Below are 16,913 nucleotides of genomic sequence, written 5' to 3' on the forward strand. Positions count from 1 at the left end.
ACTAGTTATTATAATAATATAAAAATCTTTAATATAATTAATATGACTATAGGCCTAGCTTTAAAATATTTATATACCCTTTTTATTATAAACTTACTTAGTTAGTTAAGGATATTATTAAAATTATAAGCTAATAAGTTAAGATTTAAGTACGTAATGTATATATTATTATTTAAAAATAGTTTTTAAAGTCCTTATTTACTTAGTAAGATATTTATAATACTAGGGCTTATATAAACTAAAAGAAATTAGTTAAATACTCGCTAACTATAGTATTAATTAAGCTATTTAATAAGTAAAATATCCTATACGTAATAAAATAAGTAAATAACGAGCTAAACCGCTTTATTAGCCTTATTTAGACCTTTTTTTATTATTTTTAAATATAAAAGCGATTCCTTAAAATAATTAGCTTTAATAAATAGGTTTATTTAAGAACCCTACGTTTCTTATTATAAATAGCTTTATTTTATTAATCTTAATAACTTATATAATAAGCTAAAGAATATTATTAAACTATTTTATAATAGGAATTAATATATGGGCGTTATAAATTAATATACGAGCGTTACTCTTATATAAGTATTACTATTTTATTTTTTAATTAGTTTAAAAAAATAGTACTTTTTTATAAAAATAATAAGGGTAACTATACTAATATAGCTATTCTTATTATCCTCTCTAACTTAAACTCTAGTTTAAGATTTTTAAAAATAAGAATACTATTATAACTTACGTACTCGTTTAGAACCGCTATATTACTTATTTAAAATTTATAAATCTTAAATAAGTTAGTAATTTAAGCTTTTATAAATCTTAAATAAATAAGGCTTTTTTTCATTATATATTTAAAATATATATAAAATAAATTATAATAACGTCCGCTTAATTATTATTTTTTAACGTAATTATAATAATTTATTATTATTATAAACTACTTCTTATTAACTCCGTTTTCTTTAAATACTAAGCTATATTAGCTATTTACTTATATAATTCCCTATTATTCTCCCTTTATTAAAAACATTAAATTGGCTCCTTATTTATTATTAAAATAAGCTTAATATTTAGTTTTAATTTAGCTAACTTATCTTTTTTATAAGCTTAGTTAGTATTAACTTATTTTTATTTTTAAATAAATAGCCTCGCTTTGTATTATTAGTACCTTAGTTATTATAAATAATATAAGCTTAACTAACTAACTAGCTTTTTTTAAATAAAGCTAGTTATAATAAAATAAGTTATATTATATTCTTTAGCTTATTATAAAAGAATGTAATAATTTTAAAGTTAAGGATCTAGTAGTATAAACTTAAAAAAAAATGTTTTTTAAAAATATTACTAAGGGTATACTTCTTACTTATTAAAAATAGCTAAATTTAATATTTTAAAATAGATTTTATAATAATATAAAATACCTAGTTTAATTAAAATAATATAGTTTAAATTATAAAATCTAAGGGGTTTTAAAAATAGCTTTTTATTAAATAATATTACTTTTTTTATAAACTAGCCTTACGTCCTAATTAAAATAAAATATTTTAAAAAAAGTATTATTTAAAATTCGCTTAAGTACTTAAAGTAAGTACTTATATACTCTTAGTTTATAAATACTTTATCCTCTATATAAGCCTAGTAAAAGCGTAGTTCTTAATTATTAATTATATTTTATATAACATTAATAAGCTAATATAAGTAATTAAGATTATTTAAAAAATAATTTTTAATATTATTGTTACTTAACTTAGTACTAAAGGTAATATAAGTACTAAAGTTTTAATATTTTTAAATAAAATAACGGGCCTATTATATTCTTAAAAATAAGTATATTATATAGAAATACTAGAGGATTAAGCGTTAGTTATTAAACTTTTTATAAAACTTAGTCTAAGCTTTTTTAAAAATATACTTAATCTTAATAAAAATAATAAGTTTTTATATTATAAAAACCCTACGATATATATAAAAGGGGGGCTTATTAATAAGTATATTAATATAAGCCTTATTTTTATTATTTAGTATAGCTATTACTTATATTAATAACCAATATCCCTCGTTATTAAACCTATTATTATTATTATTATAACTACGGTTCTTAACTTACTTTTACTTAGCCCTAAGTATAATATTAAAATTAACATAATAAATATAAAGTTATTACTAAACGTCCGGGAACTACTTATTTAGTATAACTTTTATTTACTTATCGTAGTTTATAATAATAATAGTAAGGTAATAGACTAAATATTAATTTATATATATAATAATAATAATAATAATAATAATAATAATAATAATAATAATAATAATAATAATAATAATAATAATAATAATAATAATAATAATAATAATAATAATAATAATAATAATAATAATAATAATAATAACAATAATAATATAAATAAGACTATATATATATATATAAAATATTAATATTATAATTATAAATAGTAAATTATATTCAATATATAATTCATATAATAAGCTTATAATTTATTAAAATAAGTTAATAATTTATTATTTCATTATTTATTAATTAATTTATATTTATAAATATTATAAAAATTAAAAAGATAGAAATATTTAAAAAGTATTTAAAATATATTAAGGAAATATTTAAAACATAATAAGGAAATATTTAGGAAATTTTTAAGAAATTTCTAAGAAACTTTTAAGAAATCTTTAAGAAATCTTTAAGAAAATTTTAAGAAATGTTTAGGAAATTTTTAAGAAATATTTAAGAAATATTTATAATTAATATATTATTTACTTAGTATTTATAGCCTTAACTTATATTTATATATTTATTACGAATATTTATCTATAATATTATAGTATTTTTAATTCATATAATACTATTTTAAAAAAGTAAGTAAAATACTTTTATTTTAATAAACTCTTTATTTATAAACTTCCCTAAACTAATTATTCCCTATTATCCCTTAACCCTTAATTATACTTTTTACTTATTTATATTTTTAATAAAGATTTAAATAGAAATAGTAGGGTTTATTTAAGAATCCGTTTTATTATTATTAGAATTATTAATAAGAGTAAGCTAAACCGGCTTATTTTTAACTATTTTATTATTTTAGCTTATTTATTTAGGGATTTTAAAGTTTTTTAAAAATAATTAATATTAAATATAATAATATATAAATATTAATAAAATAACTTACTAAAAATATCTTTATTTGGTATAAGCTTAGAGTAACGGTATTTATAAAATACTAAATAAGTCGGCTTATATACGTTAAAACAAAGGGTAAGTTATAAAATCTAATTAAGAAGAGCGTTAATTAAAAAATAAGTTATATTTATTATAGCTAATAATATCCTATAGTTTATAAACTTTATAGCTCTCCTTAGGGCTAAGCTTAACGTTTATTTTTATTCAAATAACGTCTTATTAAAAATAGTTAGTTTTATAAATTAGAAATATTTTAGAAATATTTTTACTTATAATACCGTCCTCTTTAAAAAGGATAGTAAATAATGCCTTATTACTTATAATAGTTTTAGGTTTTTAAGGGGTATTTAAGGGTATATTTTAGCCCTTTATAAATAATATTATTTTAGTATAATATCCTATACAAAACTATTAATAAGGCTAAAAATATTAATATAAAATAAGAAATAACTTATAAATAACCTCGAGGTTGATAGTAATAGAGAGGGATCTTTTATAAGAAATCGTAAAGTTAATATAATAACCTTTTTTAAAATACTTCTTAAGTATACTAAAAAACGATTAGTAATAATTATTAAAATAAAGGCTATTAGTCTTTAAGTAATAGTAATAAAGTTCTTTTAGTAATAGGATTACTCAACCTTATTATTATAAAAATAAGTAAATAAATTGCGTATTTAATTATAATAGTAAGAATAAAACTTATATTATTAGTTTTAAATATAAAGAGATTCTTAGGCCGGCCCCTTTTATTATTAGTATAAAACTTAAAACTATTACTATTATAATAATAAAAAAGTATTATAAAATTAATTTAGAAATATTTTTAATTAATTATTAATAAATTTCGAGTGCGATAGTAAGTTTTATAATAAAAAATTTTCATAAAAGTCGTGATAAAAGGTAAAAGTTTAGAAAAAGGGATACGACTTAGTTAGGGTAAAAAAAAGGTATAAGTTAAAATTATTTCTTATTAATTAAGTAGTAATACCTTAATTAGCTATAATTTATTTTTAAAATATTTCTAGCCTAAATACCTTGAAAAAAAAAAAACCCCCGAAGTCCGATTAATTAAATTTAGCTAGGATCTATTAATATCTAAGTACTTATTATTATACACGGGACTCTTACTTTAACTAGGGGGGGTTATTATTAGTTTATATATAGACTCCTTTCTAGTCGCCATTAGCGCCACGACACGATTTATAGCGTACTTATGGTAGACCACAACGCATGGCTGCTATGTGGTACTACATGCAGACCCTTAGGAAACATTCTCCTTTCCTGACACAATGTTGTTCCACTCTTCTTCCCAAGACACGGAGCATTTCAGAGAGTCATTGGAGCCCGTAATTACGGACACATTCGAGTCATTTTTCACATTCGAGTCAATGTTTACTTTCAGAAGTTGAACTGCCTTTCTCGGCGCCAAGATCCCGCCCTAGATCACGGATGCCCTCAGCACTCGTCACGATCTCTTTTGGACCGCAGTAGGGTTGCATTAGTCCCCATCACGGCTTCAACACCCGTCCCCGCAGGCCGTGCTTCTGAGTTCCAATCTTCTGATTCGGGAAGATCCGACCCTTCCCGCATGCTCTCAGGACTTGGCCTCAACGAGAATATATATTACCGGTTTACTTGGCGGTCTCTTCGGCTCTCTCGGACGAATATCGTTCTCGGAAGCTCTTGTTAAGTGTGAATTTTGGCGTTTCGGTTGAAGTACCCTGAGAATGGCAGGCAACGTTGTTAGCGAAAGGAGACGGCAACAGAATAGAGAGGCCCAGCGAACCTACAGTAGGTTGCATCCGGATACCCCACCCGCGAGCTAAGCAGTGGAAGTAGCGTAAGTGATGCTGACACCCTATAGGGAAAGGCCTACTCAAGCGCATCGAGGATCTCGAGAATCAACGGAGTGCGTCCCCGGCAGGTTCAGGCGGGAGTGGCACCACCAAACCGACGCCGACTTCAACGAATAATCACGAGACGCAACGAGATCACCAAACTATGGCCCCTTCCGACGACGAGGCTTTCTCATTTCGGTCCTCTCCGATATCCAGAGCGCTTAGTCTAGACCCCATCATCGAATCTACCCTCAACCCACGGCGTGGTTTTATGGACCCGCTGTCGGGCTACCCAACTTTCGATCATGATGACAACTCCGCAAACACAGATACCCAGGTAAGAAAAATTTAATGGTGTGTCGAAGACTTTCTTATGTCAATACTGAGACTATCGGCATGTAGACAGGCATATCATTATCTTCCTGGTTGAAAAACCAGGAGGCCAACGAAGCCATCTTTGGAAATCAGTCCACTATAGGCGGAGTTGGCGGAACAGTACTCCACGCGGCTGTTGTGCACGGCAATGAGGCCATCGTCAAACTACTGATCGAAAAGGGAGGAGACCTAAATGCGCTGACGCAACAGTGCAAGGACACGCTTCATCTGGCCGTAGAGAGTAACCAGATGAACATCGTCCGCCTCGTGCTCAAGGCGGGTGCCAATGTGAACAGCGTAGATGGGTGCGGGCACTCGGCTCTCTTCAAAGCCATTTTAGGCGGGAACGAGGACCTGGTGCGTTTGCTTTTGGAATATGGTGCCGATGTCAACCAGTCTATTGCACTTGTCCCCGAGGCATCAAGAATAGGCGTCACAAGTGTTGCATCTGGCTTTGTATGACACTACTAAATGATTTGTATAAATTCAAAAAAGGAAAATAACTATCGCATGTCGTACCTACATGAAGAAAAAGAAATTTGCTGCGTCTATCGGGGATGCGACTCATGGTTCTTAAATGCACCCAAAGGGCAAGGTATGGGTTCATCCCCATCACAATACAATGGGAACTGCCTCAGCCGAGAACATCAAGCAAAAGTCCATGGAGCTTGGCAACAATCAGATCCACCTCTTTCTCGCTGACAGTATATGCTGGAGCAATTGTAATGTGGTCTCCAGAAATACCATCGGCAGTTCCAGCTCCTGGATAGAAATAAACGTTCCATGGCTCAGAGAGACCAGTCTGACTTATCCTAGCAGATATGGCATCCTCTGCAGGGAAAGGCTGCTTCGTGGCCTTATCCTTGACGAACTCGACCGCCCACATCAGCCCCCGGCCTCGAATGTCCCCAACATTGGGATGACCGCTCAGAGCAGCGCGCAGAGCCGCTCCCAGACGCTCTCCCATGCGCATCGAGTTCTCCACGAGGCCTTCCCTCTTGATGATACGTTGAACGGCAACACCCGCTGCGCATGCCACGGGGTGCGAGCTAAAAGTGTGCCCGTGGTTCCAGACGCCGGATCCACCGTCGATGGCATCGACCACCCTCTGATGAACGAGCATCATTGCGACGGGTGCGTACCCGCCAGCGACGCCCTTTGCTACTGTCTGGATGTCGGGGATCACATCTTCCTGTTGCCAGGCATGGTAGGTCCCCGTGCGGCCGATGCCGCAGAAAACTTCGTCAAGGATTAGCAGTGCCGAATGCTTGTCGCATACCGCTTTGATAGCCTTGAAGTATCCCGGAGGCGCAGTGTGGCAGCCCAGTGCCTAATTTTGTCAGTCAACGGTCCCCTAAACGCGATGGAGAAGCTTTGAAAACTCACACTTCCGCTGACCGTTTCTGCAACAAAGGCACAGACATTGTTGGGTCCGCGAAGCTCGAATTCGGCGTCGAGCTCACACGCCAGTCTCTCGACGTACTCCTCCGTAGTCTCGCCATCGAGCATGCCGCGATACATGTTGGGCATCGAGACAAAGGATACCATGTCGCTCTTGAGGAGCGGCTCAAACGGTTTACGGAACGCGACTTTGCCGCTCAACGCAAGTGAGCCCAGAGTGGTTCCGTGAAAGGCACCCGCTCGGGCTATGAAGCCCGCCCTATTGGGTACGCCAAGTTCCGCAAAGTACTTTACTGCGAGTTTCATTGCTGCCTCGACAGCCTCAGAGCCTTGCATCAGTTAGCAAGGTACAAGACATGGGGCGAGTTAGCTACTAGATAGACTTACCAGAGCTCATGATGGTTCCTTTTGCAAGCTTTCCATTCGTAGTCTCAATCACCGCCTTGGCGAGTTCTTCGGCCGGCCGGTTGGACTGATTCAAGGCAAAGCAGTAGGACACGCTCTGCATCTGCTCGACAACAGCCTGAGTAACCTCAGTGTTCCCATGGCCGAGACAGGCGACGGCAGGGCCTGCACACGCCTCAAAGATCCGGCGGCCATCTTCGAGTATCAAGTACGACCCTTTGCCAGAGGCTACAATCGGCGGCGGCTTTCTGTGGATGTTGGGATGCAAAATGCTGGTCTTGGACTGGTCGATGACTGGCGTTCTCTCAGCTGGTGCAACTTTGGGGACGGCCATGGTGAAGGTTTGAGTGTGGGGCAATAAACACAGTATTCGGGTGCAAGTTAAGCGCGACGAGATGAGGTAATTTGGAATGTTTATAGACTGACTAGACTTGAAGTATTACAACAGTAGATTAAAAGGGAACGCCTAGAATTACGAAGAAAAATATCAGGTTGACGCTACTACTCGACAATGTTCAGTATTGCTGAGTTGTCTCTCAAATGTGCTTACTTGCTGTACAAAACCATATCTACAAACCTTGATTACCCGGTAAGTTTCCAGCTTAGTCGCACCGGCGTGCGGACCCGTCGCCAAATTACCTAGCTTTTCTGATTTCCCTTTTCATCGTTTCTTCTCTGCCTTCCTTTTCTTAATCCCGTTGCGTTTTACTTGTGTTTCTCTTCCGTAAAGGAGAATTCAGACAGCATAAGTACCTGATCTTGGTAGACGCCTTTGAGAATATAAATCTGCCCTGATGTGGCTAGGCCTCGTTGGATCAGAACAGATATATGTAAACTTATCAAGTTCATGGGTATTGCAGCAACTAAGCCCAGATGGCTGTCAATGGCATTCAGTGTATTCAAAGTGGTAAATCGAATTGATGTGTCTTCCGTAAGGGTACTAATTGCTGGGGTATTGAGAGAAGACGATCATCTTGTACATCTTATTTTGATTTCTTGAGTTGTAGAGCCAACACCATCGAATAAGGTAGAGTTGGCAAGGTACAGGAAAGAGCGACTTTATCCCTTTGCTTTCATTAAGGTACCACTCCCAATATCCTGGCTCGAATGATAAGTATTACAAAGCCCGAAACGTCAAAAGTCGATACATTGGGGTGCTTCCACTTTAATGAGGACGCCGAGAAGAAGTCAGTAAATTGAATCACAAGATCAAAGAGTTTCTCTTTTCTAGCAAAATGCAAGACAACAACTCTTCTCGCGTTCATTGCAATAAACTAGAGCTAAAGCTGTCTGCGCCTAAACAGTATCTCCTGTTCCTCCCCCGGAGTGATCATCGCCCCCTTAATCCCGTTCTGAGGTCTCCCTGCCTCCTTATCAACAAGGTCCAATTCGAAATTATCAACCAAATGAAGTATGATGAGCTTGATGATCGCACTACCGAAGAAACGGCCGGGACAGGCCTGGCGCCCGAACCCGAAATGCAATTGCTCGGAAGAGTAACTCGTGAACTGGTTTCTATGAGCACCACCGTCGGCCGCGTTCATCCGTTTATTATGGAAACGAAGACCATCAAACTCTTCGGGAGAGGAGTAGACTTCAGAATCCCACGAGACCATAGATGAGGGAGCGAGGATGTGAGTCCCTTCCGGAAGATGAACGCCGTTTGAAAGGGTTACGGGCTTCATGACCTGTCTTGAAAATGCAGCTTTTCGCCTCATTAGCTTGAGCATCTGAACATGGTATCAGTGGCCACTTACTCAATGTGGTAGGGTTCATTCTTTGAGACTCCTTCAAAAAGCTGTCAAGCTTTGTTAAGCTGCTAAGGATCGCCGCCTCTTTTGTGTTTGACTCTTGGCGCTTCCGCGCCTCTTGGTTCTCTTCTCGGATGGTGTCCTGATACTTCGGCATTGCCGCCAAATCCAGGACCGCATTGGTCAGGGTGACGCCTGAAGCGTGAAGAGAACCAAATCCTGAGACGAGACACATCTCGGCTACGAAGCCGTCACTCTTAGGTGACTTGTCCTTAGCTGCGTTATCAGTCATCCACTGCAGAAGGTCATTCGGTCTTTCCCACTCCTTTCCGGAAGCTCGAGCTGCCGCTTCCGCCGCCCGGCGCTGCTTTATGATCGGAATCAACATGTCTCTGGCAGTAGCTTGTCGCTTCCACACATCGCAAATGCCTGAGACAAAACCTCCTCTGGCGGCAAAGGGACGCAAGGGTCGAGACCATGCCTTGAGGGCCCAGCCGCCGGCGAACAAGTCGTCAAGAAAGCCCACCATGGTGTCGAGCCAGACCTCGTCGCGGCTCAGGTCCGGACCAACAGTCATGCGAGAGACGACTAGGGCCATGATTTTGATCATGCGAGGCCAAAGTGCAGCAGCGGACCATTCTAAAGGGTTTAGCTATTAGATTACTGGGCTTTCATGATTCCTGAGCCAATTACTTACCTTGACCAGCAGGCAGGTGCAAGGAGCACGCGTACTCAACTTCTTCTCGCATACCGGGGAGCAATGCACCTTTTTGGTGTCAGTCTTCAGATGAAAACGAGGAATCCAAGGTTACTATGGTGGCTGCTAGTATCACGTACCAACTTGTCGTGTCAAGTCCGTCTGCACTGAATGGAACAGAAGATGGTCCGCGATCCTCAGCCATTCGTAATCGCCAATGATTCGCTACATAGACACCCATCAGTCAATTGTTCAGAGTGTTTCGGGCCATTATTGGACAATATCATACCGTCTGACTCGCAGCATGCACGTCGACCACATCCGTTCCCTTGGCATTGAGCTCCTCGACAAACTTGGGTGCAACGATCACCACGAAGCCGTCGATGCCCCAGACCTGATAGACACCATCTCGAAACCTCTCCCAGCCCTCTTGGAGGATGGACTTGAAGTTGTGCACGTACTTTTCTGAGGCAGAGGCGTAGTTCTTATCTTCGCCGAGATTCAAGACAGGCACGCGGACTTTCGGCTCTTTCCAGCGGTACAGGCTAATGAGGGACGGAACGACTTTGTAGAGAACGATAACGACGAAAAAAGAGGCTGCGATGGTGAAGCTCTCGGTAAGCGATCTATCGAAGAGATACCTACGCGGACCGGAAAGTAGGTCGGACATCTTGGCGGTAATTGCTAGGGCTTCATAGAACAGAAGTCGACGAAAGGTTCCGGCAGCAGGCGGAAGTATGTCGCCGTTTGAGATTAAAAAGTATATGAATGACATTGATACTCTTACAACTTCTCATGAAGCTGACAGGGATCTTTTATGGAGTGGAGTTGTTGCAGCATGGTTGCTTGTGGATCGGGTAATCAAGCACATAAGCAACCAGATAATCACAAACCGGGCATATTATGCACGTGTAAGTCGGCAAAATATCGTAAGCTTGGCATATTGAAAGGTAACTCAGGCGTATAAGCACGCAGCTTCTCGAATGGTGCTTCAAGTAGGCCGCCAGAGAAGGCTCGTCGCGGCCACGTCTTGAGAAGAGCTGGAGATAGTATGTTTAATGTCATATGAGAGATCCAGCAAGACGATTGTTCCAATTTAAAGAAGAACGCTACAGCTTTGTAATAATTGCAAAAAGTCGTTTTCGTTGTATACTAGCATTCCAGTCATCATGGGCGACATCATTGATCTGCCGGACCAAACCAAATCCGCGAGGAATCACTTCCAAGTCCTATCTCCAACGAATAAGGGTAAAGTAGTGATCATCCCTTACCTACATCAGGCACAGCTTTAGTCCTTTATCTAATCATCGTCAGCCGTATATGAATTCTCTTGGAAAGCCTACACAAATCCGATTCGCGGCAACGATTGGCAAACCATCGACATTGTCTTCGATATTATCCCAACAGATGCCTCCAACTACACACGGCTGAGCCACGAGTGGGACGATGACTGGCGCTTCTCCATCTCGACATCTAAGCTTGCGACCGACTTTCTCTCTGGGTGTCTACGCGCATCCCTAGAAAGCGGCCTCGGGTGCGCCCCCCGCGTCGCCAAACTCATCGTGCCGCTCGTTAAGGGGCAAATCGTTCGATCCGATATCATCCCGCTCCGCTTTATTGACTGCGAGTTCGTAGATACCCGGTCATCCCTAGCAGAGCCACTGAGATTCTTTTCGGGTCTGCCTGTTCAAGTCTCTCAACTAGACGACCTCGCAGAACTACTCGGAGTGTCTGCGGGTGGTCTCATCCTTCAGGCACTGCCGCCCGGGATTGAGTCACTCGAAGCCCGCTCGTTCTCACAGTTCGTCGAAGCTGAGACGGAGAACCGCTTGTCCTTCCCGTGGATAACGACGCCGACAGCTCCTAAGACCCTAGTCATCGTTGAGGGCAGTCGTCAGCACCCCAGCGATGGAGGCACGGGACCCAACATCTATCTCGCCGCCATGGCTCTGGGAATTAAGATGGTCGTTCTCGATGTCCCAGGCCACTGGTTAGAGGGTCCTGAGTATGAACACTGGCGAGAGGCTTTCATCCCCATCGAAATGTCCCAGCCTCCGGACGAAGGATTCGCAGACCGAATTGCACAGGCAGTCGCCACTTACCAAGGGAGAGTCGACGGTATTATCACCTTTTGTGACTCGTTCCAACATCAAGTAGCCCTGGCGGCGCAAAAGCTTGGTCTCCCAAGCTCCAAGCCCGAAGCCCTCATGACCGCCACCAATAAGTATGCAACCAGTGTCTTCGAGGGACGAAAGTCGCATCTTGTCTCGAGCACACAGGAGATCCTCCAGGTCGCGGCTACGCAAGGCAGCTCTCTGTTCCCCTGCATCATCAAGCCCTGCAACGGCTGGAGCTCCGAGGGCGTATTCCTTATCAACAACAACACCGAGCTCATCGAGGCCATGGGGCCCCTCGACGCGCTCTCCAAGTCCAGGCACGGCAGTGAATTCGTGATTGAGAGGTACTGTGCCGGTCCGGAGGTGGACGCCAACTTTGTTCTGCTGGACGGCGAGATCCTCTTCTTCGAGGTTTGCGATGACTTCCCCAAAAGCGCGGACACAAACGGCTCCAGCTCCGGCGGCGCAAATACATTCATCGAGCTCGACAGCGTGTTCCCCTCGAAGCTCCCCGAATCGGAGATTAACCTGCTCCGGATCTGCTTCCACAACACGCTGCTGAGGCTGGGACTCCGCAACGGCGTCATGCACCTCGAGGGACGAGTGGACAACTCGACGGTCGAGTACCGCACTGAGGACGGCGTTCTCGACCTCCGACCGAGGGCTGCCGAAGCCCAGAGCCGTGGCGCGATCAAGAGCCCCGAGGCGTGGCTCATCGAGATCAACCCGCGCCCACCGGGCATGAAGGGCACACAGGTCATCGAATCCACGCACGGCGTCGATTACTGGGGTCTGGGAATGCTGATCGCGCTGCGAGACGGGGAGCGCACAAAGGCGCTCTGTCACCCTTACAGGAACGGCCCCCAGTACACGTGCGTGATGGTCTTCATCCCTGCGGATTACGACGTGTCCTCGGCGGAGGGCATTTTCGACTCAGGGGATATCTGCGACGATCTATTCAATCGTCGGCCAGATCTAGCCAAGAATGTGAGTCGGTACGGATGCTTGGTGAAGAAGGGTCAAAAGGTCGCCCACCCGAGCCATGGCGTGAACAGTTTCCTGGCATACTTCAATGTGTTCTCAAGAAAGGGAAGAGAGGATGCGCTGCGGCTTGCCAAGATCGTCAGGGAAGAAGTTCGATTCTCGTTTAAATAGCTGCCGGTTACTATTTAATACGTGTGCGATAGCCCTGCGGCTCTCAACGAAATGCCCCATTTAAAATCATCTCCGTTGAGGCTCTCTGTATGTTAGCATAGTGACACATCTTTCGATATGAATTCGAGAAAGACGCAAACACTGCACAATGCATTACGCGAAGATAGAGTTTAACCAGTAGTAGAAGCAGTATCTCGCCATAAGGGAATGTCATCCTAGCGGCTATTCTTACCTATCAAGCTAAATCGGCTAAGCTCGTATTCCAATACATCGACCCATCAAGCTTGCCCTCAATTTGTGGCCGAACTGAGGTTCAAACTTGTGATTGTGAAAGACGGATAACTTTCAGTTTCGATATGGACTTACCTAAGTAGATATCTGTAGGCATACTCACTACGTTCTGTCACCATGAGAAATGGATATGTAACTCAAAAGTAACGACATGCTATTTATGAAGAACGCAAGTAAGTTGGCAACACTAACAAAAAAAGCATCAACCCTGTCACTCTTCGCCTACGCTCTTAAAATGTCTGGCCTTGGTATCAAGGCCCTTACGCGCTCATTGATCTGATTACGGAACCCAAGAATGTCCACCGCTTTCGCCAGTAACTTCAAGTTGCAATCTTCCAGGTCTGTGTCGGGCATAGACACCAGACGCCCAAGAAAAATGTCCCGAGTCGATCGTATCCTAGTATGGTTGCCCAACCTTTCTTGTATAGAGATATTAGTGGAACGAATCTGTGACTCGTCTAAGATTCCATTGATTCGACTGAACTTCTTCAGGGTCCGAATGTACAAGCTCTCCTGGTGGATGTCGGTGGAGACTTCGAAGGCCAAGTTGAGAAAGGCCCCAAATACGGGCCAACCCTCCCTCACGTTCACCCAGATTATGGCGTTCGCATCGGCACCTCGATTTAGGAACAAGTAGAACACATCTTGCTCCATCAATTCCCAGAAGTGGTTTTGCGTGGCCAAATTCTCTTCTCGGTTCCATGCTGTGGCATGTTGGACAAGAGCTGTCCAAGCTGTCCAGTTCTTCCTCGGATCAACATTCCATTGGCACTTGTTGAGTAGCAGATCCTGTGTCTTGAGGATGAGATTCACCATTTCAGGACCTTTACGCCTCCATTGCTTGTCTAGCCGAGTCTCCTGGTGACTATCTTTGGGGGTCAGCACTCGGAGGAGGAGCGATGGATCGAAGTTCGAGAGATAGTTCGGATCTTCTGCGAGCTTCCAAGACATGTATTTGATATGTTGATCGGCAATGATTTGTTCCCTCAAAAATGCCGTGGGGGGCGTTTCGGGATCTAGAGTTGCTTGGCCGGTTGAGAACATCAATAACAACGCTCGGTCGAGCTCGTCGAGAATCTTGTGTGTCTCAGCTCCGGCTGCTAGAGATTCGCAGAGCACAGCCTCACAATCAAGACATCTTTTTACGAGTGATTGCAAGTCGCACTGCCGATAGACGCCGAATTCCTTTCGGGATACCTGCCCAAAGACTTGGGCCTTGGTCATGGAAGCATAGATCTTGAGAAGACAGAGTTGAATATTGAAGTCTTCCGGTGCACGCTCCGCAAGAAAGACTGTCATTTTGGCCGTTCTCAGAAAGTCCATCACTGTCCGGTGGAGAAATGTCACCGTACCGGATCTTCGGTTGATCTCTAAAAGTCCACGTGAGCGACTATCCAGTCGCTTCTCGGTATCGATACGAAGAGATTCCATCTTGGATGCCGCGTATGGTTGAATGGGAAGTTTCAGAAAGTAATCCTTGTCTTCGTATCCATTGTCATGGAAGTCATAAGCCATGGCATGCAGAGGTTCGTTCGCCGCAACCGCAATCTGCAGTGTTGTCGCCATTCTTTCGTGGTATTCAACGTCGACTGAATTCAGAATCTGAGTGAAAAATTTGTCAAGCTCAACTGGAACTCTTCTCAAACTTTCTCTGAGGAAGTAAAGACTGTCATGGTTTGTGAGGCCCTTTCGAAGTTGCTTGACGACGAGGTAAACCCAAAGAAACACACCCGACGCCCTTTGCTCGATCTCCTGTATTAGTTCCTCTCCCTGTGATTCTGCTCCTTCCAAAAATTCCCATCTTTCGTGTCGCTGAAGATTGCCTCGGATATACTCAAGGATGTCATTTCGAGTCAAGTCCTGAATGTATAGCTTGTTCTTCTGCCGCCCGAATGCTGCCTCAAAGTCGTTCCAAGGTCGGCTAGAAACACACATCTTGATTCGCGAGGTCTCAACAAAACTTTTCAAGACTTCACACATCTCTGCATGATCCCCGTCGTATTCATCTAAGCCGTCAACGAACAGGCATACACGGAATTCTTCGTCGTGAGCCGCAACTTTGCGAAGCGTGTCACGGAGGCTGTTCAAGGTCCATGACAAGTTACCAATCTCGCTTACTCCGCCAGAGCCAGCATATTTGTTGCTGCACATGGGAAGTATCAGATCGGAGCATTGTCGAAATATGTCGTAGAGAAGAGTCCGCAAAAGACCGTACTCGGACTTCTGCATATCGGTGCCTGCACTCCAGAAGTAATGACTGGCGATGATAACTCGGCTCGTTTTCGCCCATTCCAAAAGAAGGTCTCGAGTTCTGACTTCGCCTGACACAAATTTCATGAATGTGGACTTCCCCGACCCGGGCTTTCCCGATAGCCAAAAGAACTGTTCGTCGCTTTTGAGCCATTGCGCAAAATTACTCACGGTGCTCTGATCATCACCTTGTGGCTGGTAGACCCATTCGAACGTTTTTTGGTACACCGCTAGGATATTCTCATGTCGGGTCAGCTGAGCATCAAAGCAAAGACTTTTGAGGATATCCTGCTCTTTCCTTATGGAAGCATGAGACAGTGACATTGCCTCAAGCCTCTCTCCTAGACAATCAATCTCCTTGCTGGGCGGTGGATCCTGCCTATTCCGATCCTGGAATTGGATGACGCTGGCTGCGAACGTCCTCATTTCGAGCGCGTACGAATCGAATTTTGCGGCTTGGTTCAACTGTAGTTTGCGACTTTCCTCCTGCAGCTCCTTGATTTCTCGTGTGCGAAGGTCTTGTGCTTGGCTACAAAATTCTGTGAATCATTGCTTCTGCTGACCGCTGACAGTCCAAATTGCGGTGCGGGAAATTTCTCGCCTACCTTGCGATTGTAATGATCTGAAGCGTCATACCCATCTGAGTCTTTCTCAATCTATCTTCCATGTATTCAATTTCGTTTTTTGCCAAGAAGTGTCTAAGAGCAGCCCGGAAACTTCGCCAAGAACTTTGGGGCATCACCGGTGACTTAAGGCTTTTGACCACTTCCAGCAGCTTCTCGCAATCACTCTGGCTCAGAGTAAGCATTGTGCGTAGTGTGAGGTTTCCCTGGCCGGATCTGGGCGCATGGAAATTGAGAAAATAGTTGGCATCATTGCAGCCCGCTGTAAGCTGATCTAAGTATCTCTTCAGCTCCCCGTAAAGGGTCTCCAGGTCCGAAACAGCTGCAGTGGAGCCGGAAGCAGACCGATGAATCTCGACGGTCGATTTGAGTATCCCCCAGGCGAAGTCAACAAATTGCACAACGTTGCTAGCCAAACCTAGAGCCCCAATGGGATCCATGTCAGCGGTTTGTTTGGGAGAGGGGTAGCAAAGGCCAAGCAAGAAAGAAAACTTCCAAATGGTAAGGGTGATAAACACATATGTTTGTGAATACAGATGTTGGGGTCAAGGCTTTATAACAGGCTCATATCCATCGGCACCCCACAGCCCCTCCTGACTTTCACGTAGGGGGCGCAATGTAAGAGAGGGCTGGAAGATCGTCTTCGTTTTGAAATCATGCAGCAGACTGCAGAACGGGATAAGGAGGAGCTGACAGCCAGCAATCTTAGCCACACTCAGTCAGCTGCAGCAGGCCAAGCGTTTGATGGTTGCATTAACACCAATTTTCCCAGCCAATAGGGAACCCCTTGGCCCGTGTGAGTGTACCTGATAGGCAC

At 41.9% G+C, this 16,913-nt stretch overlaps 5 protein-coding genes across 5 annotated transcripts; 2 read left to right on the top strand and 3 right to left on the bottom strand.

The window, feature by feature from the left end:
- Positions 1 to 4,920: 4,920 nt before the first annotated feature.
- CLUP02_13456 (uncharacterized protein) lies at positions 4,921 to 5,868 on the top strand (the record flags this gene model as incomplete). The annotated part of the gene is made up of 3 exons (XM_049292395.1): positions 4,921 to 4,984; positions 5,058 to 5,368; positions 5,434 to 5,868. The coding sequence occupies 3 exons, from the start codon at positions 4,921 to 4,923 to the stop codon at positions 5,866 to 5,868; spliced, it is 810 nt and encodes a 269-aa protein (XP_049149541.1).
- A 172-nt stretch (positions 5,869 to 6,040) lies between these two features.
- On the bottom strand, positions 6,041 to 7,546 carry CLUP02_13457 (aminotransferase; the record flags this gene model as incomplete). Its single annotated transcript, XM_049292396.1, has 3 exons — positions 6,041 to 6,736; positions 6,793 to 7,136; positions 7,195 to 7,546. 3 exons carry the CDS (start codon positions 7,544 to 7,546, stop codon positions 6,041 to 6,043), a joined length of 1,392 nt encoding a protein of 463 aa, XP_049149542.1.
- Positions 7,547 to 8,492: 946 nt separating this feature from the next.
- Positions 8,493 to 10,330, bottom strand: CLUP02_13458 (cytochrome P450; the record flags this gene model as incomplete). The annotated part of the gene is made up of 5 exons (XM_049292397.1): positions 8,493 to 8,917; positions 8,970 to 9,602; positions 9,661 to 9,729; positions 9,801 to 9,885; positions 9,950 to 10,330. 5 exons carry the CDS (start codon positions 10,328 to 10,330, stop codon positions 8,493 to 8,495), a joined length of 1,593 nt encoding a protein of 530 aa, XP_049149543.1.
- Positions 10,331 to 10,829: 499 nt separating this feature from the next.
- CLUP02_13459 (uncharacterized protein) lies at positions 10,830 to 12,932 on the top strand (the record flags this gene model as incomplete). Its single annotated transcript, XM_049292398.1, has 2 exons — positions 10,830 to 10,908; positions 10,999 to 12,932. The coding sequence occupies 2 exons, from the start codon at positions 10,830 to 10,832 to the stop codon at positions 12,930 to 12,932; spliced, it is 2,013 nt and encodes a 670-aa protein (XP_049149544.1).
- A 513-nt stretch (positions 12,933 to 13,445) lies between these two features.
- CLUP02_13460 (uncharacterized protein) lies at positions 13,446 to 16,536 on the bottom strand (the record flags this gene model as incomplete). The annotated part of the gene is made up of 2 exons (XM_049292399.1): positions 13,446 to 16,002; positions 16,079 to 16,536. 2 exons carry the CDS (start codon positions 16,534 to 16,536, stop codon positions 13,446 to 13,448), a joined length of 3,015 nt encoding a protein of 1,004 aa, XP_049149545.1.
- Positions 16,537 to 16,913: the final 377 nt, after the last annotated feature.

Source organism: Colletotrichum lupini, chromosome 7, assembly GCF_023278565.1.
Source record: "Colletotrichum lupini chromosome 7, complete sequence".
NCBI classification, from domain to species: domain Eukaryota; kingdom Fungi; phylum Ascomycota; class Sordariomycetes; order Glomerellales; family Glomerellaceae; genus Colletotrichum; species Colletotrichum lupini.